The sequence below is a fragment of the Haliaeetus leucocephalus genome, unplaced genomic scaffold (genome assembly GCF_000737465.1).
Source record: "Haliaeetus leucocephalus isolate CR32 unplaced genomic scaffold, Haliaeetus_leucocephalus-4.0 Scaffold751, whole genome shotgun sequence".
NCBI classification, from domain to species: Eukaryota; Metazoa; Chordata; class Aves; order Accipitriformes; family Accipitridae; genus Haliaeetus; species Haliaeetus leucocephalus.
The window spans coordinates 9,814,745-9,838,866 of record NW_010973187.1 but is presented as its reverse complement, the minus strand read 5'-3'; the positions used below and the strand labels follow the sequence as shown (position 1 = coordinate 9,838,866).

General features: G+C 36.3%; 1 protein-coding gene across 3 annotated transcripts in view; it reads left to right on the top strand.

The window, feature by feature from the left end:
• The window catches only part of CACNA2D1 (calcium channel, voltage-dependent, alpha 2/delta subunit 1), a 421,901-nt gene that overhangs the window by 204,788 nt on the left and 192,991 nt on the right, over window positions 1-24,122 (top strand). For all 3 annotated transcript variants that reach the window (XM_010580942.1, XM_010580943.1, XM_010580941.1), the window contains exon 5: window positions 18,269-18,313. In XM_010580942.1, the coding sequence (XP_010579244.1) occupies window positions 18,269-18,313 (45 nt within the window). The remainder of the gene's footprint in view (window positions 1-18,268; window positions 18,314-24,122) is intronic.

The window sequence follows — 24,122 nt, the reverse complement described above, 5'->3', positions numbered from 1 at the left end:
ACAGGCAAAACTGGAACATTACATCAGAAGTGGTCACTGAGGATCCAGGCTTGCTGCTCATGCTGCTGGGAGCCTATGTGCAGGCTTGGGCTGAAACTGGTTTTAAGGAAGAGAGCATTTTTTCAAGGAGTGATTGCTGTTCTCTCCATCCTACTGACAGCCAGCAGCCAGCAGTCTGGCTTTCCCAGGTTTCGGTATAGTCAAAGCAGGCTTTGTCTACGTTTTACTGCCCTTGCAATATCTAATGTACTGTATAGCTGACAGCTTTGCCTGAGCTTAGTCTGGCTCTGAGGGTATGGGGGCATTTTTGGTAGAAATAACTACATTTAAATAAATAGAAAAAAAGAATAATCTGATATTATTACAACACAATTTTTAAAGTTTCGTATCCAGCGGTGAGTGGAAACAGACAATGTGGGTGGCCTTTCTTTTATAAATATGGAAGTCAGTCTGGGGAAAAATGCTGGCACAGTTATTCCAAAGCCTCTTTTTCCACTTAAAAAAAACAAACAAAACAAACAAACAAACAACCTACAGCTTCTGTTCTTCATCAAGAGTTGGAGTCAGGTTAAAGCTGCCATGGACTTAACTGGGTGATCTGAGTTTACGAAATAACATTGTCAGTTTTGTAAGTAAAATAAAATGGTAGAGAGCAAATGAAGTATCAAGGTGGTGATACTGGTTTACTTCAGTCTTTTAAGGCAGAAGATGGTTATTTTAAGTATTGTAAACATTTTTATTCTGGTTCATTTCCAAAATTCCCCTGTTACCTCATATTCATCTTCTGTTCTGTCAGACAATACGGTATGAGTGATGGCTGAACTTTGGGTGAAATGAGTAAGCAAAGATAACTACCGTCATTTACTTAAAATTTGGGTTGGGCTCAGAAAAGAACTTCGGAAAGTGGCTACAGCAGGGTTAGAAAAAGCTGGGAAGACGGGGAGACGGGCACGTGCAGTCAGTAGGTGGCTGAGGCAGCAGCGAGGGCCGGCTGCTCCCCTGCAGCCCAGCTGGAGCTGGAGCTGGAGCTGGAGCTGGAGCTGGAGCTGGCCCAGCGCAGGCCGTCCCCTCTGCGATGGCCGCCGTCCCGTGGGGCCGGCCGGGGCAGGCCGAGGGGGGTGCTGGCGACAGGGCCAGCCGTGGTTCCAGCCGTGCTGAGTGAAGAACCAAGGCTGAGACCAAGGGGTCCGCCGCAGGGCAGAGGTCGGCCGAGGATACGGGGCTGGAGACGGGCCCTCCCGGCCCGTCGCTGAGGCAGCGACCGAGGGACCCAGGCTGAGCTGAAACAGGGCCCGTGGCAGGTAGCGGAGGGCCCGGGGTGCCGCTCCGTGCCAGGCGGGCTCGGAAGGGCCTGCAGGGCCCTGGGAGACTCCTTGTCCGTAAGTGGTGGGTCCTAACTGCTCTTACCACTGCAGGGTGTGTATGGGATATAATGAGTTCTTATCCCTATTGTACTGAAAGAGAAAAGATTAAAAAAAAACAACCCAACCGGATTTCTCCAAAGGGAAATAAAAAGAAAAGACCACCGCCAGGTTTAAAAAGATACAAACCTTCTTTCTGGTTCTATGCACAATTCCAGATTAATTGCCAAACAAAAATATGAAATAAGCCATAATGTATTTTAGCGACATCAATTTCTAATCTTGCTTGTTTTCCTTCTGTAGAACCTTCTGTTGGAGCATCTTGCGTTTTGCTATTACTACTTTTACTATTTATTTCTCAATTTTTACTGGTAGAAATAAATTTACCTAAGTTATATGAAAACACGAGACAATTAAAGAAGAATCTGGTTTTGGTTTTGTTTGGTTTTTTCCCCCCTCCTACTTGTATCCTGGACTGTTCTGTTTTGTTTAGTACTGAACTATTGGAGCATCTTCCACAAAAGCATTGGAGGATGTAGCTAGCATCTAGTTTCCTTTATTTTTCTTTGCTCCCTGTTTTCAGAGAACATTTGTTTTGGTAGTTTTTACCTGTGTTTCATAGTACTCAGGAAAAAAAAAGCAAAACCAAGAAAGAACCCTGCTACTATCTCTAGAAAATACAGGACTGGGTGGTGAAAAGAAGTCATATCCTTTCACTATTAAAAAAAAAGAATATGAAGTCTTTTTAAATTGCACATTTGCTGTCAAGATGTGCTGGTTTTGGTTGGGATAGAGTTAATTTTCTTCATAGTAGCTAGTATGGGGCTAGGTTTTGCATTTGTGCTGAAAACAGTGTTGATAACACAGGGATGATTTAGTTACTGCTGAGCAGGGCTTACCCAGAGCCAAGGGCTTTTCTGCTTCTCATACCACCAAAGCTGACCCAAGGGATATTCCAGACCATAAGACGTCGTGCTCAGCGTATAAAGCGGGGGGAAGAAGGAGGAAGGGGGGGGCGTTCGGAGTGATGGCGTTTGTCTTCCCAAGTCACCGTTAGGCGTGATGGAGCCCTGCTGTCCTGGAGATGGCTGAGCACCTGCCTGCCCATGGGAAGTGGGGAATGAATTCCTTGGTTTGCTTCGTTTGTGCGTGCAGCTTTTGCTTTCCCTATTAAACTGTCTTTATCTCAACCCACGAGTTTTCTCACTTTTACTCTTCTGATTCTCTCCCCCATCCCACCAGGGGGGAGTGAGCGAGCGGCCGAGTGGGGCTTAGTTGCCGGCTGGGGTTAAACCATGACACAAGAGATATATGAGATTCCCTGAAATAAAGCAGCTTGTGGTTGTGGCAGTGCAAATGCTTATCCAAGCACCTTACCCTACTGTCATAACTGAACCAGCTTATTCAGAAGTTTCTTTGCAGTTTGTGGCATAAGCATCAAATACATGGTGAGCGAAAACCCCTGTTGTGATCAGTGGAAGAAAACACAAATAACTTTTCATTTAGTATAGTTCTTAAGATAGAGAATGAGAAACATAATAGCAAGATGTTGATCAAGCTCTTAAATCTTACTGCTCTCCTGCATGAATTCCAGCATACCAGTGTAATATATCCAATAATTAAGAAGAAAAGTAATTATGTTTTAATTATTTTTGATATGGTCCTTTTGCTTGTAGTGATTAACTGGAAAAGTCTTCATCATTTTATGTTAAATAGTAAAATGAATGACATTTTCCAGCTGCTGGCTTGTCTCATGCTACTGAACTGCTTCCGAAATAAGGTGTACTCGTGGAGGTTTGCTTTATTTCAGTGACTGAGTGCAAGACGTGCAAAAAATGGATGTCAAAGCTGAATAATTAAATTATGATTCCTTCTGTTCTTTATTAATTAGGTGAGCATGGGATATTTCTCAAAGCCTGGTAACTGCTGTCCACAGTTGCTTTTGTTCTAAGACATCAGAGATCTAGCAAAATAATTTAAAGTAAAATCTTAACAAAGTGGGTAAGATTTATCTTTGTAAGAAGCCCATTAAAATAATTAACAGTCAATATGCCAGACACATTTTTTATGTGCATGAACCAAAGCCATCTGAAAAGAAGACATGGCCTGACATTTTTTTGAATTTTATTACCTTTTGGAAAGGTACTTTTCACATTTAGGAGGAAATTGAGAGATTTAGTTGGTTTTTTTTCTCATTTTCCTGCAAATTGTGTAAGATAAGTTACAGCAATTGCTTTTTTGTTTGTTACAACTCTGTGGTTTTTTGTGGACACAGTTTAAATGATTGAATAAACCAAATGAAGAATTGATACAGACAGGGAAAGAAATCAAATGCTTTTAAAAACTTTATTTGAGATCATTAACTTCTCAGGTCAGTGTCAGCTATGTAAGATGTGATCCAAAGTTTGGATGAGACTTTCATGATTTATATATGTCAATTCATTTTTCCTGTGTTACACAGTATTGTAATACTAAGGAAAAAATAGTGTGTGTTTAATTTCCCTGCAGAAATACACGTTATAATCTCTTTGTATTTTAGTTTTTACATATGGAAGAAAGAGGAAAGAAAGAGATGTTTAAAACCCTCTGCTGCTGCAGTTTAAGGAAAACTATGCCAAATGTAGGCATTTTTTCTATTCCAGTGAGCTTCTTAAAAGACATTAATGTTATCTGGGTATTTTTGTTTAGAGTAATATATTCTTGTAAATATATCCTTGTAATATATTCCTTGCCATACACTGTTTCTTTGCAAAGGGAGAAATAGGGAAGAAAATTAAATAGAGGAGGAAATTTGTGTTTCTTGGAACTGTTTCAACCATTGGGTATATTCTCAAAGCATATGTATGTAAGTAAATATAAAAATTAGTCTTACACGTTTTCATCTTTCATTTCAAAGCATTTTTTAAAAAAGTAAGGTTAAGACATATGTTTTGTAGTAGTTCATATTCCGTGGAAAACAATTTTTATCAGAACTAAATCTCTTAAGTTTTCTGTGAAAATTTAAAGAGGAAGATGAAAGAAACATTGTTTTGATAATGTTGATTTGGTTTTGTTTGGTATAATTTCAGTAGGGAAAATATTTTTACATTTTGTTAACTTAGATACTATATGCAGATTGCTATATATTGTATTCAGTAACTTAATAAAATATCCTGAATGTATCAAACCACAAATTCAAACGAATTCATTTGTTTGGAGCCAATCACATACTGAAATAATGTGGTTGCTTTTTTTTTTTCTTAATTTCTTGCCAAAATGGACATATTCAGAAGCAAATTTTGTCTTTGTGTTTAAATTCCTTGCCTCATAGTCTTTAAGATCACATGATGGTTCCTGGACTTCTGAAAATTAATCCAAGTATCAATCGACTCATTATATTGTCAAGTTTAAGAATAATTACCAGCAGTGATAATTCAAAATTCCTGCAGCATTTTGCAAATGCCTACGACTTAATTTTTTCCCTAGTATTATTTGTTGTTTTAATGTCATTAACTGTTGTGCAATTCCCAAGGAAGTAGGAGCTTAAATGATGGGTTTAAAACACAGTGTGCAGCCTTTGAATAAAAGTTGAAAAAAGGTATTCTAGCCTAAAAAAATATGCTTTTTGTATCTGACCTGTTGTATCAATGGATTTCTGTTAGCTATAGTGCAAGCTTCATGACATTGCTTGTGAGTAAGCTTGTTAGACTTATGTTGGATGTATTGAGTTTATTTTCACGGTACAAGTGTGGAATTGGAAGGGAGAATAACCTTGTTTATAGAATAATAGTGTCCATTTTACTGCCAGAAGCAAAAAAAAAAAATCTCTTTAAGAATATGCTCTGCATTTTACATAGTTGATCATAATTACTTAAATAGAAAAGTTATAATTCAGTTACTTACGGCCATCAATTGTTTAATACATTACAAAGCCAGAGGGATTAGGATAGTATAAATTTACTTGTGTAATACTGGCAGTCATGGCTTGTGGAGTTCACTTTTGTGTAGTCTGCTCTTTATACATTTTATCTTACCTGGCTATCATCTCATGAAAATGCAAGCTGTAAGCAAATCAAGGTTTCTCCACTGAGAGTCCTTGTCTTCTGTCATGATCTATCATCGATAATTAGTTTTATCAGCTTCTGTTTGACTCCAAGTGTGGACTAAATGAATACGAATCTGCATGCAACAAGTGATAGAAATTTTGTTTTAAAAGTAGACACAAGCATTTATCCTCAGGTTCTAGGTTGTGGAGTTTGAGTTGATGAAGGTCCGGAGAGATATCCGAGGGACTGCTGACCTCAGTGCACAGCTGGGTTTGGATAAGCCTTGGAATATACCTGATGGCTTCAGTCACCATTATGGATCACTGAGAAGCTAGGCTCTTGAGTTTTTACTCCACTGTAGTGTAATATGCCTAAAGTTTGATTCCTTTTAAATATTTTGAAACCACTGACTGCAACATTCCTAAACATGATCTTTTTGTTGGCTATAATCAATAGAACAAAGTAGCAATGTAACAGATGTAAACTCGTTTCCTTTGAGACAAATTGTATTGTAGGTTTGCCCATTACTTGTGTCGTGGTTTAACCCCAGCCAGCAACTAAGCGCCACGCAGCCGCTCACTCACTTCCCCCTCACCCAGTGGGATGGGGGAGAAAATCAGGAAAAGAAATAAAATTCGTGGGTTGAGATAAGAATGGTTTAATAGAACAGAAGAAACTAATAATGATAATACTAATAAAATGACAATAGTACTAATAAAAGGATTGGAATATACAAGTGATGCATAATGCAATTGCTCACCACCTGCTGATCGATGCCCAGTTAGTGCCCGAGTGGCGATCCCCCCACCCCCACTCCCCCCAGTTTATATACTGGGCGTGACATCGCATTGTATGGAATACCCCTTTGGCCAGTTTGGGTCGGCTGTCCTGGCTGTGTCCCCTCCCAACTCCTTGTGCCCCTCCAGCCTTCTTGCTGGCTGGGCTTGAGAAGCTGAAAAATCCTTGACTTTAGACTAAACATTACTTAGCAACAACTGAAAACATCAGTGTGCTGTCAACATTCTTCTCATACCTAGCTCAAAAACGTACCACTGTACCAGCTGCTAGGAAGACAATTAACTCTATCCCAGCTGAAACCAGGACAACTGGGTAAAAAATAATTTCCTCAGGGGGTTTTGCAGGTTTGTTGGAGTCAGACAACTGGCATATTTCCTATATTCTGTTATGATAGTGCAAGAGTTGTTGCCTAGTTCATTACATCCTAGCACTTACTTAAGTATGAATTCAGAATGCCAATTTCCTGTGAACCTGATATAAACTCATGTCCAAATTGTGTAACTAGGCTCCTGTACTATACTGGTCCCAATATTTACGATCTGGATAATATGCAATCAGTTTAGACTATTTATTTATTTATTTATTTTATTTTTATGTTCTTTCATCAACTAAAGGAAGTAATGCTGAATAAATTAAAATAAACATACTTTGCTGCTTTAATTAAACAGATCAGATAGTGTGATATAGAGGTTAATTAGCTGCTAACAAATTAATTTCATTTTCCCACCTGGAAATCTGCTTTGTAATCGATTGCATTTTGCCTTATAAAAAGAAGCCATTCGCAGTTGCTTATGCTTTGAGGAAGTTACTGTGATGAGATTAGCAATTTCCTGAACCTTTTGGAAGAATATATTTACCAAAATTAAAAAGGATTTAAAAGATTTTTGTCTCTCAGGGTTGTCTCTTGCTTTTGACTTAGAGGACTGGAGGAGGAAGATAGGAGATGGTTGTTTGTATCTCTTTAGATAGAGTAGCCAGTTCTTTTAAACTCTGTGACTCCAGAAGTCTCCTTTTCATTTTCTTTCCTCTTCATTTGTGACACATGCAAGTACATAAAATCCTAGATTTTTTTGTCATTCTTTGGGGAGATGGTAAGAATATTGAGGGAGGTTTGGCTGGTAGGAGAAAGAGAATAATGTTTTGAATTGTTGCCTGTCCACCTCCTAGCTTAGACCAGAGGCATGTTATAAATCTTTCTTCTACTTGAATGGGAGTGGATATTGATTCTTGGTGTTTGTATCCATTGGGGCTATAGTAATATTATTTGTGAGTTTCTATTCATAACATGAAACGTATGTCCATACTGGGGTTGTTCCAGAGTCTGTTTGGTTGACTTCAATGAGTTTTGGCTCAGACTGAAATAAAACGCTTTGAAAAAGTCTTTGGAACGTACTGTGGACTGAAGTGAGTTGTGTGCAAAGTTGATGGTATTTGCTACTCTGCCTCTATATCATATTTTTCTTCTTAAAAAAAAAAAAATCCACAATGTTTAAAATTGCAAAACAGTAATTAAAAAAAAATTGGTAAAGGAGACTAAAGCCATTTCAACACTGTTTTCAAGTGGCTGCAGGACTATGCAATCAAATAATCAACTCTTAGAATAATGGGGATGATATAAGAGCAAAAGCTTCTTATCCTGCCCCACTGGTTACTACTGATATGGTTTGTATCAGGGATCCTGCCACTGGTTCTTTGAATCCTCAGCATAAAGAGATTCAGAGCTGAAGCTTTATTAATGCCTGTAGCCTTATTTTTGTCATATAGAGATGTTTTACTGAGTATTCCCTTTCAAAGGTGGAAATAACTGCCTATCCCAAGAGTTTTTCTCCATAGTCTTACCTTATATGTGGAGCTCCTGGCTGGTAGTTAAGCTACTGGGTACACATAGGATGGAAGTAAGCAAATAATGCATAGTGTTTCTAAAATTGATTGGTTCTTTTTACTTGAGAGAAAACCAAAACCAAAACACACAAACAGATTGCAGACTGCCAGAGAAACAGCAGTCTTTCCCAATACAAAGCCTGTTTCTCTGTTTCTCCTCTCCCATTAAAGTCTGCAGGGGAAATTAAATTTCAGAAATTACAGATTTCTCCATCTGCTCAAGACAGGCACTTTCCTCACTTTGATCTGCTGAAAATAAATAAATAAGTATAAAACCTAATGGCTTTGAAGCTTAAGTCCTGCTGCCAATGGATGCCCTCATCCTTCTTCCCAAGTTATTATAGATTTGTGGTGCTTACCTTACTAAACTTCTCTGAAAAAGTGAACAAAACAATTATTTATGGAAATGTTTAATTTATTGTCTAAGACGTTTAGGTTTAATTAGAGTACACATCTGTCCTCTAGCCTGTTGCTGTTGGTATCTGTAGTGTCAGGGTTTCAGTTCAACATGAAAGTGAGCAGTAACCAGAAGGTAAAAGGTTACATAGCCAACTGGAGACAGATAGCTTGATAGTCTTAGGTACAGAGAACCTTATATTAACATGTGCAGTATTTCTTAGAAAAAGAAATATACTCTGTAACAATTCTGTTCTAAGAACAAAGTCTTCCATTTGAATTAGTCTTGGCAGGCTTGAAGGCACTGCCAGCTCAAGATTCCATTTTGTAGGTACATACAAGTTCCCATTCACCGAATGTTGTACCAGTATGAAGGTGACTGATGAACATAACAAGAAAAAAGTCTTCTATTGGAGGAGCATTGCAGGCGAATCCTGGAAGTCTAAAGGTGTAAAATGATGTGCTTTTGGCATGTGTCCCCATATACAGTCACTATGATGTGCTGAATTGTAGCTGTAGTGTAGTACATGGTTAATGTTTGCATATACTCTTGCATAGTGATGTTTGTGGTTTTACTGTAGATCGAAATATTATCCTTGAAGAGAAATCTTCAGTTTGACTAACTAAAGCAACAGTCATTCTGTGATATATTCAGCTATACCAGAGAGTAATATCAATGTGGTTTTGCATCATTAACTCTTCAGTCACTAATTCTTCATTCCTGCATGAAGTATTTGGCCTTTGATATTTTGCAATTAAAAAAATACTTAATTGGTTGCCACATTTGATTTGTTTAGTTCACCAGTTGCACTAAAAAAATGAGATTAAGAAAAAAAGATCCACAAAGTTAAAAACAATTCATAAAGAAAAAGACTATTCATACCAATAGGCAAATTAACAAAATTGTTATATTACCAATTATCTGCATGTACAACAGAGATTGCCTTCTGATTGCAGGCCATTGAGCTATAAGATGTCTTTATGCAGAAATTATTCATGGAGTATGTTGTATTATTTCAGGAGAACAGACAGCTCTGTAGATTCTGCTTCAGGTGTTTGTCTGACATGTATTTCTCATCACCTCGTGGGCTGTACTGCATTTAACCTGACACATTCAACCACTTCTGTCTTTTAATTCTACAGTCAAATTGCGGTTAGTACTTAAAATACATTCTTAATTTTTTCAGGAAGTAAAGTATCATTCTGACAGCTTAACTAGTCCAATGGCAGTTTCTTATAACAAATTTTATGGCGAAAATTATCTGAAAATTGGGAAGTTTTGTTTGACATGGAAAAGTTTTTCCTATTCTTTACAATTTCTATGATCAATTCTAGAGATTTGAAGACAGGAGTACTCTTTCTAGTATATTTTATGCTTCTTTTTGAGGCTGTGCTTGCAACCTTGATACTCTTCACTACTTCTCTTTTTTTCTAAGTAAATGTATAATGTGACATAATACATTATGGGGGAAAAATAAAAAAAAACCTTTACTAATTGTAACCTGTAAAAAATAGCAGGGTTTTCTCCTGAGCTTTGAATGTGGTATAAAAAATTTCTTACTCAGCTTTACTGATTATAACTTGCACAAGACAAATTAAATCAACGGTGGTTAAAATCAGCATGTAATTGGATATGGTCACAGTGAGGGAGGGAACACGAGACAACATGCCACTGTGAAGGTTATGTCATTAAGTGGACCAAGCAATGGATGGGCTGTAGCAGTGCAAACTTTGCACACACACTCCCCGTACACAAAGTTCACTAAGACCTGCCCGGGCCATGGTGCCAGTGAGTCAGCAGAGCCCAGCCTGGGGTACGTGGGATGTTTGCTCTGGCCAGTCTCAGTTCTGGGCTCTGGGCAGTGGCTTGGCACTGTTGCCGGCTGGTTCCACCTTGATGCTTGGCTTTCCTGGCATGTTAAACATCCACGTGGCAACGTTTCCCTACAGTCTCTGTTACTGGGGGTTTTATAGACAGGTGTCACAGGATGCCCATCAAATCAGTCCATGACATTATCATGTTTTTCCAGCATCTCAGGTGTTCTCTTGTCATTCACTGATGCACAGCCTGTACCGAGGATTGTTTCACTCCTTGTTTGCACTGCCATGTGTGCCATAGCTCACCACACTCAGCCTTGTGCCCTTGGCCATGGCTTGTTGTACGTGGCTCTTGATCAAGGCAAGTTCATGATGCTCCCATGAGCTGTAAGTATTCAGAAGCTGTAATAGCATAACATATGATCTCCTGTTTGTGACACATATTTACTGTTAAAAGTATTTTCATGTTGTGCCTGCCTTAAGCCATCAAAAATACAATGATTTGGTAAAATAACTCATCTCTCAACTGGAGTCCAGTGTATATAGGATATGCATTTAAATAGGTTTTGCATTTTTAAAATACATGCTATCTTAATGTATTTCTTCACAAAAATTTCAGATTTGATTTTTTCAGTTTTATTTTCACTGTATAAGTTTCTGAGTTTTATCTGGACCATTTGCATTAAACCTATTTCACAAAACATATCATCAGTCAAAGTGAGGAAGCAAATGTTTTTGCTATATAGTATTCACTAATGCAGAATTCAGAGTTCAGAATAATGTTCATAATAATTTTTCTAAATAGGAAAGCCCTATAACTATACTATTCACATGGTCAGGAGAAAGGAAGGAGGGAGAAGAGGGGGTGAGAGCAGAGCAAGTGTCCATTCCATTTGCTAATTGTGACTTAATTGATCTAATGTATTTGGCTGTCATTGATTATTACATGTTGAAAAGAATGATGTATTCAATGATAGGAAGTACCTCAAGTTGCAGGGGTGAGAGGCTTCAGTTTATGGGTCCTGACTCTGTGAAGGTGCGAAGTAGGGTCCAAACTTCTCAGAGCTGTGAAGTCTGAGGTACTTCAAAGGTCCTTATAGAAATAGGGTATTAAGGTACCTAGAGAATATTAATGTTGGAAACTCAAGTACTTCCAGAGTTTTAGATTCTTCCAAATTTAGACTTCAATGAACTTTTTCATTATCCCAGTTTTTAACTCAGATGCCTAAATTCTCTCTGCCATCAGCATTGCAATCTTTGGATCTAGCCTCAGGTAAAAATCTCTCAGAATTGATGTCAAGGACTTGAAAGTGCATTTTTCATATAGTGTATTTTTATCTGGAATCTGTATCTGTACATTACTCTTATCTGATAAGTTATCTGTTTCTATGAGGGTTGAATGTTTTAGTCCCCCTGTCTAGCGTGCAGATGATCAATAAATTACTAATTTTATTTATCACTCTGATGCATCTGTGAATGGACCAGTGATTCTCTCATGAAAACTGTCTATAAATTTGAAGCTTTCCAGACTGATAATTTCAGTGAAGAAATAACCTCTAAATGAATGCTGAATAAGTCGATCTTTCTCACCTTTTAAAAGAAAGTGTATTCTATGACAAAGAGCATGCAGCACCTTTAATTCTCCTTTATGTTATTTCCTGTAATCTTCACCTTCATCTTGACATTCCAATTATTAGTCTCAGTAGAATCTTGAGAAAAGCCCTTTACACAAATCCGATGAAAAAGGCTTATCATAAATTATAGTGCAGACCTGGAAGTTTTTAATTAGTGTATGAAATTTAACATTCTGAGAAAGTAGTTCTTTGATCAAATTATGTTTTGGGGAAAAAACATCTAACCTAAGTGACTCATTTGCCCATATTATGGATAATATGGGGAAATATTGCTAAACTGGGATGTTATTGAACTTTTTGATATTTGTCAGTTTTTTATTAAAAATTGTTTGATTTTTAAAAGATCTTGTTTCTAAGTCCTGTTTCAAGGTCCTGTTTTAAATGCACTTTCCCACCCATTTCTTACAGCCCATGTTGAGACACAGTAATTTCAACTAATTTACTATATTGCTTGACTTTGCATTCACTTTAAACACAGGAGATAAATGAATATTTCTACTCATGGATAATGAAGGGGGGAAAAAAGTTATTGGCTGGTAATCCCCTTACTTTACCTGTACCATTTCACTTCTTACATAAAATTATAAAACTATAACAAAAGAGGTTGTATAGTTGGCATTCTTTCCTTTTTTCCCTGTTTGCAGGCTTTTATTCCCTAAAGTTATTCTCTTTAGAAATAGATGTCATTTTTTATTTGTGGGAGGCCATATTTAGCTTTCTTTTCTGAAGAGTCTAATTGTGCCTTAAATTGCATGTCAGACTATATAAGGGATTAAACTAAAACTACCTGGTTTATTTGTCATAGGATTTATTAGGTTGGGTTTAAATCTTAGTTACCCTAAAGGTATTAGAGTGAACTTTTTAAAATGCACATCTTTATCCAAGAAGATACAAGATTTATTTTTTTTTTAAATTAAAGCAGGTGGATTTTACCAACACTTAATGAAATGTGTTTTTTTGCATTTACAATAATTTCATCTGGTATCTTTATGAAAGATGAAATAAACCTGTATTATTAGTTTTTTATTGCTGCATGCTGAAGCAACAAGACTCCCAGTTCATCCACTAGCATTCTATGTCTTTTCAAAGTGTGTGGGATTAATATGATTTTAAAATATTCTCCAAATTTGTATGTGTACTTCTAATAACTTATTTTTAAACTGAACAGTCAAAATCAGATATATATTTGTAATATGGTTTGTTTTTTCTCAGTTTTTGATTTTTTACTCTACCTCATTACCTGCACAACAAAAGAATCCTTGTAGGTATCACTACTAGCAGGTTAACTACAATATAAAGGAGCTTTATACGTTGCCGCTTTTTGGTTGCTTTAGCACATTTTGTATAAAATACTTATAAGTCATGGGAATTGTGCTGTTTTAAAAAAAAATCAAGTAATCATATTTGGCCTTAATTTCAGATTTTAAAACATACACCAATAATTATGCAGTAATATATATTTGCAGTTTTATCCACTAGACTAATTTTAGGTTTGCCACCAGTGTTTCATTGATTCAAATGTTTGAAGTATGGAGACCTTTAACAAAAACTCTTCTGTTTGTTTGTTGTTTTGTTTTTTTGTTTTTTTTCCTGAGGGCGTTTATTATCTTCTAGCATCTCTGTAGCAAATAAGGTCATGAAAAAGAGTGTTATTTTTCCTTTCACATTTTCTCTGCAATTGTTTTGAAACTGCTGTTTTTAGGAAAAATGGGTGATGGTGATGTCTGTCTAAACTAACACATTACGTTGATTTCTTACCCTACGAAAAGCTGTGAAAAACTGTTTTCTCCCTCTCCTCCTATTTTTTTTTTAAATAACTCATTTATTTTCAGGTAGTTCATTATAGTGTCTCACAAAGTTCTAGAATTCATTTCAGGCCTTCAGTCTCCCCTGCGTGCCTAACACCATTTGGGGCCACATCACAGGATCTAAGTTATGTAGAGTCTGTAGGAAGCCTCACGCACAGACCTGAGGGCATGAGTAATCATAATCACAGCTTCAGCGAAAGCAACATTTCTGAATAGATAGTATTGGATGTTTGTTGAAAATCTTAAGATTTCCAGTATATATATATTTTTTTTCTTTTCTGAATTAAATGCAAACATCTCTTGTGGAAAAGCAGATACTTCAGAAATCACATGTACAATATTTCCACCGAAGAAGAGTCTTGACCAAGTTGATGGGGTCCATATTTCATGGAAAATTCTTGGAAGTCTAGCATTGGATTTACAGAGCAGATTTTCCTACAGAAGCCATTATGTGGCAATGACAAGGAGATTTCATCTTTGGCACTTGGTAGAGTAAAGGAGGATATATAGCTTTTACAAACAAAATGACATAGCTATATTATCACAATTTACATAATTGTCTGTAGAGTCAGATATGTCTTGTTGCAGTGTAATACCTTTGTGTTGTTCTTGAAAGAATTTGATTGGTGTATTGGGTTTGTGTGGCAAGGTTTTGGTAGCAGAGCAGGGGAGCTACAGGGGTGGCTTCTGTGAGAAGCTGCTAGAAGCTTCCCCTATGTCTTATGGAGCCAATGCCAGCCGGCTCCAAGACGGACCCGCCGCTGGCCAAGGCTGAGCCCATCAGTGATGGTGGTAGTGCCTCTGGGAGAACAGATTTAAGAAGGGAAAAAAAAAAAGTTGCTGGGGCACAGAAACTGCAGCCAGAGAGAGGAGTGAGAACATGTGAGTGAAACAGCCCCACAGACCCCCAGGTCAGCTGAGGAGGGGAGTGATAGATGCACATCTGGCATCCAGCCAGGGTCATCCCACCACAATTTGAAAAAAAAATTATTTCTTGTGAGGACAAGCCAACTTCAGCTCCATTCATATAATCCTGAGTTGAGATTAGGCATTTAACTAGTCAAATCAATAGACTGGGTCTGTAAACTTGCTCCGTAGAGATTCAAAATGAGAGTGTAAGTTAGTGTTGGTATGAATCCAAATTTCATCTGCAGATGTTCTGAAAGATTATATTTTCCCATGCTTTTCTTCTACTTGATGAATCTATGTGTTTCTTCAAATCTCTAGACACAGAGATCATAGAGACCAGAAACTTTGGATTCTGTGTGGTGAAACTTGGGAAGTTATTAATACTACCCAATATGTAGTATTTCCCTTGGAACTGTTTTATACGCAAAGCTGGGAAACAAAGTACTATTGAAATGAAAAGCAATATAAAGACAATGGAAGAATCTAACTTCAGCAGATAACAATATCAATGAAAGTATGGAAGAAAAAAGATTAGTAGGGTAGAATAGGAGAAAATAGTAAGAGTCACAAATAAAACATTTATGACCTTGTCCTTAATGTAATTTTTATATGCCTTGCATATCCTTGTCAGATGCTGAAACTGTTTGCTTTGAAAGAGGAATTAATGGCGGTGAAAACTACCCTTCACCTTTCCAACTGCATACCTTTTGTAATCTTGTATACTGATAGTATGCTAAAGTCTCTCATTTATGTGTATGGTCTTCTAAAGTCATTCTTCCATAAATTCAGCTCCAGGACTGTCTTACTAAATCTGTTAATTCATGAACAGAAGTAACAGTGAGTATTTACCACTCTCTCTCATAGCATTACTGGGTAAAGAACAAAAATAAATATCTAGGATATTTACATTGTATCTTAGGCTAGCTGGATAAGTGTACAGTATTACCTGATGGCAGAAGTGTACAACAGTGGGAAGATTCAAATTCTTTGTGTCAAGAAGTTAATAAATAACTAAACTACTTGCTTGAGAACCAGCAACAAGGCAATTTGTTCTTGTCAGCTAGAAGTGGTTAAATTATGAAAAATTGTCCTCTAAAAATCTAACTGATCCATGAATCTAATTTGTGAACTATACAGTGTTCAGTGTGTTGTAGCAATGTGTATGTCATATTTTCTATATTAAAAGTAGTGAGATATGACCAATGTCAGTGTTAGCTTATGCATTATATAGGTGGTATCTCCAGGCAGGGTAATGAACTACGTGAATAGTCTTAACAAAATATCTAATTCATTTGGGGGGGTGGGGATGGTTATTTTAATTAACTTGTAAATGTGTCATGTTTCTGAAACTTGATTCTTTAATAGGTGATTTAAAAAATACTGTTTAGTCCAGTAGAAGTAGATAGCAATACTGTGCCAGCTTCGATCAATTTAAACAATATAAAAGACAGGGGAAAATATAATTGTGACAATAAAGAATCATTTTGTTTAAGTAGATAAACAGAATTGTATGCGTAGAGGACAGTGTTAAAAATCCTATGCATTAAATGATTCTATGACAAGGTATACTGTTAGGGTAAACTTGAATAATGGGAAGGGGGTGGGGAAATAAACTGATACCTAGATGAGAGTCAATACAAGAGAAGGCCTAATAGAGTTGTGTTTTATGAAAATGTTTCTTTTTAAAATGAAACCAAGAAACAAAAACTATATAAACATAATATCCAGATAAGTATGTCTGTATTGCTTTTCCTGGTCTCATTTTTCCCCAAACAAAAGCTTCCAGGAAAGAGATTGCAGGGGAGGTGCTCTGACATGACATGACATGACATGACATGACATGACATAAGGGGGTGTGGTGAAGGAAGTATTCTTTTCCCCTGCCTTCTGACATGAAACAACTTTTTTTTTTTTAATTAAACAGATCATCTTGTGATGAAAACAGTTCTGCTAACATTTCCAGCTAGTACCACTCAGAGTTGGAGCCTTTGCAGTTTTAAATGTTGCCTGCTAAAGAATCACATGGCTTTTTGAACAGATCAAATTATTTACAGAACAGTTATTTTGCACACAACCATGTACAAAGTAAAGAGGATCTGAAGAAAATTGAACTTTTGCCTCTTCCAACTTACTTGAAGGCTTCCACAAGCATTACATGGTCTTTTCTTCACAATAATCAAGTGAATAAGCAATTAGCTTTGGTCTTTAATGATGAAAGGAATTTCCTCATCTGTCTGTAACACACTGAGGTCTGGCTTAGTTACCCAGATACTGGTACAAAACTGACTGACCTGTCGTGATGGAAAAGTAGAAAAGTGCATTTTGAAGGAAAAGGAAAGAGTGAATAGCATTTACCTCAAAATGGCCTTTAGGTCATCTGTAATATATTTCATGTTTGGATCTCAAAAAGGTCACAAAGGAGAATGAACGATGTTGTTATTTATGAAGTGAGGAAAATGGTGGTTTATAAACATGAACTGCATTACCTTGTAGCACGTCATGGTGCTTTTTTAGTGCAAGTAATAATTGTCGTTGGCTTACCCACTTGAAAAATGATTACTGAAATAATTTTTTCCTGTTGGTATTTATAAAAGAAAAAACATTTTTGTGGTCAACTTTTAATTTAGATATATAAATTGAAAGGTATTACCATAAACAGAACTGAAAATATAAATTAAGGTTATTTTTGGAGGTTAACAGCAATCACCTATTTTAAACAAGCTGCTGGACATGAAAAAAATTACCTTCTTTTCTTTATTTATTCAAAATCTGTAATGGGACTTAAAAAAATGCTATGTACATATATGTGTCTATTTCATACAGAAATGCACATAACAATTGCTTACTTTCATTCAAAAAAGTATAGAGCACATTACAGCAATTCTATTTAGTGGAAAGCTACTACAGTGAACCTAAATCTTTAAGGCTTTTAAACGGTTCAGAAATATTTCAAGAGGAAACAATACTGTATTCCATAGGAAATACCCCAATTTTCAAACTACTGTAGATGTTACACTGAATGAAGCTTCTGACTGATTCTGTGACGGAAACTAGTAATCTTCTTCACTGCTTTGCTTGAATTTCATAGTACAGCGTTTCCACACAGCTGCCAGGATCCGCCCTATGCTACAACAGCCAGACTCTCCTGTCATGTATTTTCCCAGATTTTATTTTCACCGTGGGAGGTGAATAAAACAATAAACCTGTGTGCAACAAATACTTAACCCACTTAGCAATGCCCATGCGTCGTTGTATCTATTGCCTGCTAGATGTCGTGGTGTATAAATCACCTAATTGCATAGTGAGAGAGTCATATGTCTGCAAAAGAAACAGCTTACAGAAGACTTTTATGAGCTCTGGATTTTGTCCAACGTTGTCTGTACTTTTCTAGCTGGCTTTTTGAGAGACTTATGTAGCTTAACAGGGAAGAAGCATTAAATGAATGTTAAAAGTTAAACACAAGCATGGGAAACATTACATGCAACAGAGAGCTAGGAAAGGTCTGATTCTGTCATATTTCAAAGATAATAATACATAAAGAAATGCAGTTTTATTTTAAAATGTATTTTAGTACAAATTATTGCTAGTAAACTTTATTCTCTACTTTCAAACTAACAATTATTTTCTTTCTCTTACAGAATAATGATATAATCTATTACAATGCAAAAGATGATCAGAATGATGTAAGTAGTATGTTTTTTTGTTTCATTGCCTGTAATCGTAGAGAAGTAAGGGATTTAAAATATTAATGAAACTCTTAGACTAGCATTTAAGTATTTTGCAGAAGCAAGAAATCAAGAAACTTAGAAATGTCTTGAAAATTTTCCTCAAGAGCCAGATAATATTTTATGTTCTAATTCTCAAAGTCTGTCTTCCCTCATACAGTCTGAGTTGCTGATCAGGCAGGGAATGTGCTGGGAGAAAAAAGATCTTGACAGCAGTATCATTCACTTTTTGAAATGTAATAAAATCATAATTATAGGACTGGAGAATCAAAATGATAAATATAAATAATTTACTCTGAAGGAACCATTTTCTGGCCCTATTTTCCAACCTCATATTATCTTGTTCTGTATTCTTTTTAAGAAATTTTATACATGAGGGGAAAGCAGATGTAAAATGTTACTGAATAACTATTTTCATGCACTTTGTGATCACTCATATGACTGTAATCAGCTTTGGAGAAATTGAATATCCAGTCCCAAGATTTAGGCAAAGTGTATGATATTTCAATTCCTGGTTCTACTAAAACTCTGACTTTAAATGGTTTGAAGTTTCCTATATGGCTTTAACTATTATAAATCTTAATGTCTTGTGGGGAGAAGACAAGTTATGCTCACCTTCACTTGAGATAATACAACTGCTTGTCTTCATTATAGATTTAATTTATAAAACCATAGAAAATGTTGTAAATGTATTAATCAGAATTGCCAGCATGCTTCATTTGCACTTTTTAATCAAGTATTCTTTAGAGATTGATGGCATCACTATTGTAATTGATGCTTCTGCTGTAAGGCAATTAAAGAAGGTACATAGATCATGTCAAGCAGAACTGTTTGATATGCTTATATAGAGTCACGAGTTCTGGAATTCAGATACAACAAAGTCTGCCGCCCTGAGTTTTAAAATTTGCATGCTTTAAGTAAAATTCATTAAAAGTAACATAATTTTGAAAGATATTGTTCTCTTCTCATGAAATGCACTGGGATTGCAGGTGCTAATCACTTCTGGAAACAGAATTACAAAGCTTAAACATTGGATTTTGAATCTAAATGTACCACATAGTGATGGTAGATTATGGTGTGAAGGAGAAGGCCCTGCTGTATCTGTTATAATTAAATAGCATTGGGAAAGGTCTTGAGGTGACTACTTCTACAACATAAATTCAAATCTGTCAGGCAAGGCAGGAAGGAAATACTGTTCCAGAATTTACTCTCATTTTCTTTGACTTTCCTCAGGATTTTTGTTCCCCCATAAAACCACACCAAAACCTCCCCAAAAACAAACCAAAAAAATTTATTTCACCAGATGTCTTATTTGTATTTCTGTTTCAGTTTTATTTCTTTTTATGTCTTTTTGAAGTCTTGGAATGACATTATTGTCGAGTTAGGAGTAGTTCCTTGTGAGTCAGGGCCAATCTGTCAAGAAAGAAGTAACACTGTAATATGGCATCAACAACACAGAGTGCAATACCAAAACCCAACGCCAGCTTAAGTTATTATTTTGAAATGTTTTGAATCACAATGAAAAACTTTAAGTCCTAAGAATTTCAGCTTAGTGAGCTGAAATGTTTTGCAGATCTGTGCTATATGGACTGTGTAAAATATAAAAATACAGCACTGAGTCTGTGGTTCTGTTTGAGTTGCCAGTATGTTTATAGGGCTATATGTATTGAAATAAGTATTTTTCTTTCATTCATAACAGTCCTCAAATCAAAAGGGTAAAGAGGGAGAAGGGGGGGAAAAAGGAGTTTTTTTTGCTTTTAATCTCTTTATTTAATTCTAAGTTTAGAAAACAATGTGAAGGGAAAAGATACCAAGAAAGTACAGTATTTACAAGCTCTGGTTGTTTGAGAGTGTGTGCTTTCTGTCAGTCATTTAAACTTGGCTAGCTGATCAGAAAAAATGTTTTGACTCAAGGAGGTACCATTAAAAAGTTCCCCATGAGTTCTAATTACACCATGAAAAGAGAGGCCAGTCTCAGATATCTCAGCCACTGATACCTCCTCATTGGTTCAGCATATCTGCTAAGGGCTGGATTTGTTCATCCTAGAGAAACATCCTGGAATTCTGCTTCTTCTCATCCAAAGAAGAGCAAGGAAGGTGGTGAAGAGTCTAGAGCGCAAGTCCTGTGAGGAGCAGCTGAGGGAACTGGGGTTGTTTAGTCTGGAGAAAAGGAGGCTGAGGGGAGACCTTATCGCTCTCTACAACTACCTGAAAGGAGGTTGTAATGAGGCAGGTGTTGATCTCTTCTCCCAAGTAACAAGTGATAGGATGAGAGGAAATGGCCTCACATTGCACCAGGGGAGGTTTAGATTGAATGTCAGGAAAAATTTCTTCACTGAAAGGCTTATCAAGCACTGGAGCAGGCTGCCCAGGGAAGTGGTTGAGTCACCATCCCTGGAGGTATTTAAAAGACATGTAGATGTGGTGCTTAGGGACATGGTTTAGTGGTGGACTTGGCAGTGTTAGGTTAATGGTTGGACTCAATGATCTTAAACGTCTTTTCCAATGTAAATGATTCTTTCATTCTGTGATTCTTGCTATTTAGAAAAGGTGACTATTTCATAATGATGCTAAACGTTATCCTCCTTCAGCTGCAATATCAGTATTAATTCTTAATAAACAAAATAAATCTTATTTATATTATAGAAGAAGAAAAATTATTTTAGAGATGTAATTTATACACGCAGATTTGGATCCCTTTAAAAGGCCCGGTATTTCAGGAACCACTAACATGCACCTCCTAAAAGTCTATTCCATGTGTCTTGAGTTTTTCACTGTTAACATTTTTATGTAAATATTTATTAAAAAATTAAAATGTAGGAATTATTTTCCTTCATCAGTAAAGTTGAGGCTGATTAGATAAATACAGATTAGGAATCCAAGAAAAATTTGTATTCTAGTTGTAGCACTTTGTTGGGAATAGAAATTTGTAGGTATGCTTACAGATGATTTTTGTCCCATTAAGATGGTAAAATCAGTTAAATACTTTTTGATAAAACACATTGAGTGTGAAAATAGCTGTATTTGTGCTTCTGCTGTCATTGTGATCAGTAATCTAACTTGAAAGAAGCAGCAATAAGGATAAAATGGTCAGTGATCTGATACTGAATTTTTTTGAGAAAACCTACATCCATTTCTCAACTATGTATGCAAAAACGACAGACTTTTCTCCCCTGTTCCTGCCTGAAAAAAGGCTTGAGGGGACTTAGGTGGCATCTTTTTTTAGAGATTTTAATAAAATCGTCTCTGAAGCACTGGTTAGTAAAACTGCTTTTGCCATCCATTCTTTGCTGTGTCTAACAAGTTCATGTATTTTTCTCTTCCATGCCGTGAGCCTTCATTTAATCACAGAACATGATATTGTATTTCTCTTTTATTTCCAGTAGGAATAATTAGTAGCAGAAATTTATTTATTAAAATTAGATATCTAAGCTAGACACTGGGATACCTCTAGAGAGCTGTTCAGTTTATTCTGAGATAGGTTTCTAAGGTCAGCTGAATCACTTCTAGATGTGTGTTTCTCTTTGTTGACCAGGTTCCTATAACGGACACTTTTAGATCTTAACTTTTAGATGTTGAAGAATTAGAATAAATTAATCTCACAGGTCCTGCCTGCCAGTTTCTATTTGTCTCCACTCTTCCTTATAAAATTATAGCTTTATCAGAAGAACAGTCCTCCAACTTAAATTCTGTGTACTTTTTCTGTGTGTGTCAATATGCTGCAGTATAGTTTGCTTTCCTTCTTCCTGTTTACGTACCACATTCAGGAGATCCTTCTCTCTCATTTTTCATCTGCTCTCTCGATGGGCCTTTTTGAATCTAATGACTGTGTTTGCTTGGCCTTAAAAAAAAAAAAAAAAAAAAGCACGTGAAGACCAATCATTCTCTGGCCTGTAGATTTCTCAGTGTCTCAGATAAAACAATCAATTTGTAACGCCTTAGTCCATCAATCAGTAATATACCTTTTGTACTCTTTATCCTACAACAGCAATTAGATTCTACTTGCTTATTTCCCCTGCAGTGCTATATGTAATGTGTGAGCACTTCATGATAATTAATGAGTTTTATCCTCACAACAAGGTAGGAGGTATTATATTACCATTTTTCATATCTCATAGGAAGATAATGGCCAAACTTGTAATTTAATACAGGTCTCTCAGGTTTTCATTCACTGTCCTTTTCCCTAGAACCCTTTCAGTTTGATATATTGCAGTCTGTGTCATGCACTTTAATTTGCAGGTGTCAACTGCTTGTGTTGTATTTGGACAAATGCTGCAGTGCTTTTATTGGACAGCTGAGTGCTACTGCATTAAGATGCCCTTTACCATAAGTTTTAATATTGCTTTGCCTCTTTTTTCTTTGTGTCCTTTGTACCCCGACCCTATTTATAGTCATCTTTGTTTCACTGTTGAGTTCTTTCCTGTTTTTTTGTGCTGGTCTCTATTTTATTTCTAGTGATTCCACATCATCTTTATACTTTATTTCTAAATCTAATTTTTCTGTTTCCATGTGTTCAGGTAATCCACCTCTCCACTGTGGACTGAATTGCTCGACTGAATTTTCATTCTTCCTTGATTCCTTCCTTAATGTTTGTCTCATCTGCTTTTGCATCTTGCTCCTTTTCTACCTTTTTTATAGTGTAATTTCTTGTCCTGGTTTTATAAACTCCTTCTTGCACAAGCTACAACAGCCTAAGGAAAAGATTGAAATTTTTCAGTGATGTAACTGAAAGGACTAAGTATTGCAAATAAACAAACAGATGTTTCTTTAACATGAAACCAGCCACACCTCACTGGACATTTGCTGCTCCTCCGTAGGTCTTCCTCATTAGGTTTTAATTGGGAGCAGCCAGTTGCATATCTTGGCAAGAGTTGTGTCTCTAGTTAGCACAAGTGATTTATTAGAGATTTCCTTTGTGCAGTCCCATGTTGGATTGCAGTCATGACTAATGGAACAGTACTTCTTGTACAGTTATTGATCATCTATTAAATGATAGTAACACTTATTATTTTATTTTACTGAATTAATGTGAAGGCTCTAGAATTATGGGTCCCTTTGGGGAGTAAGTACCTGCACAAAATGTGAATTCACTGTGACTAGGGTCAATGTGTGGGTTCCACTAGAGGAAAGCAATCTGGAGAATGCCTATGGCTGTTTTAAATATGAAAAACAGTTTTTCATTACTTTATAAAACTTGCAGGGAGAAATCTTTTAAAGCTGATAAACTGTCTTTGCCACATGGTTTAGACAGTATCTCTTAATTCAGTGATGCCTTGTTATTTTGGAATCACATGGGAAACATTAGCTCTCCCTGAGTTTAAAACTGCAGCATAAATGCAGCTATCAAGTTTTAAATAATAATGATGAAAAAATATATATCTACATCAAGTTGAAAACTGTTGTAAAACTAAGAAAGGATGATTAGGTGTGAATGTAAACATAATTTCCAAAAATTCCTGGTGGGTTTTAACATACCACAATTCTGGGCGTATAAGGTGGAATGCATCAGGTGGAGAACATAGGAACTGATTGTAATAATCTTTTGCCTGCTGTTTTATAAGTGTTTTTTTAAAACACCCTAATCTTCATTGGTAAATGTGGGTAAGCTATAACCTGTTCTCTTTCCATCCACCGAATCCATCTCCCATTTTAGAATGGAAAGCTGAGAGATGGGAAAATTTTCAAACAAGACACATTACCCCACTTGCTTCAGAAAGTACACTTCCTATGCTTTTTAGAAAGCAAAATAATTTCTACCCCAAACTTT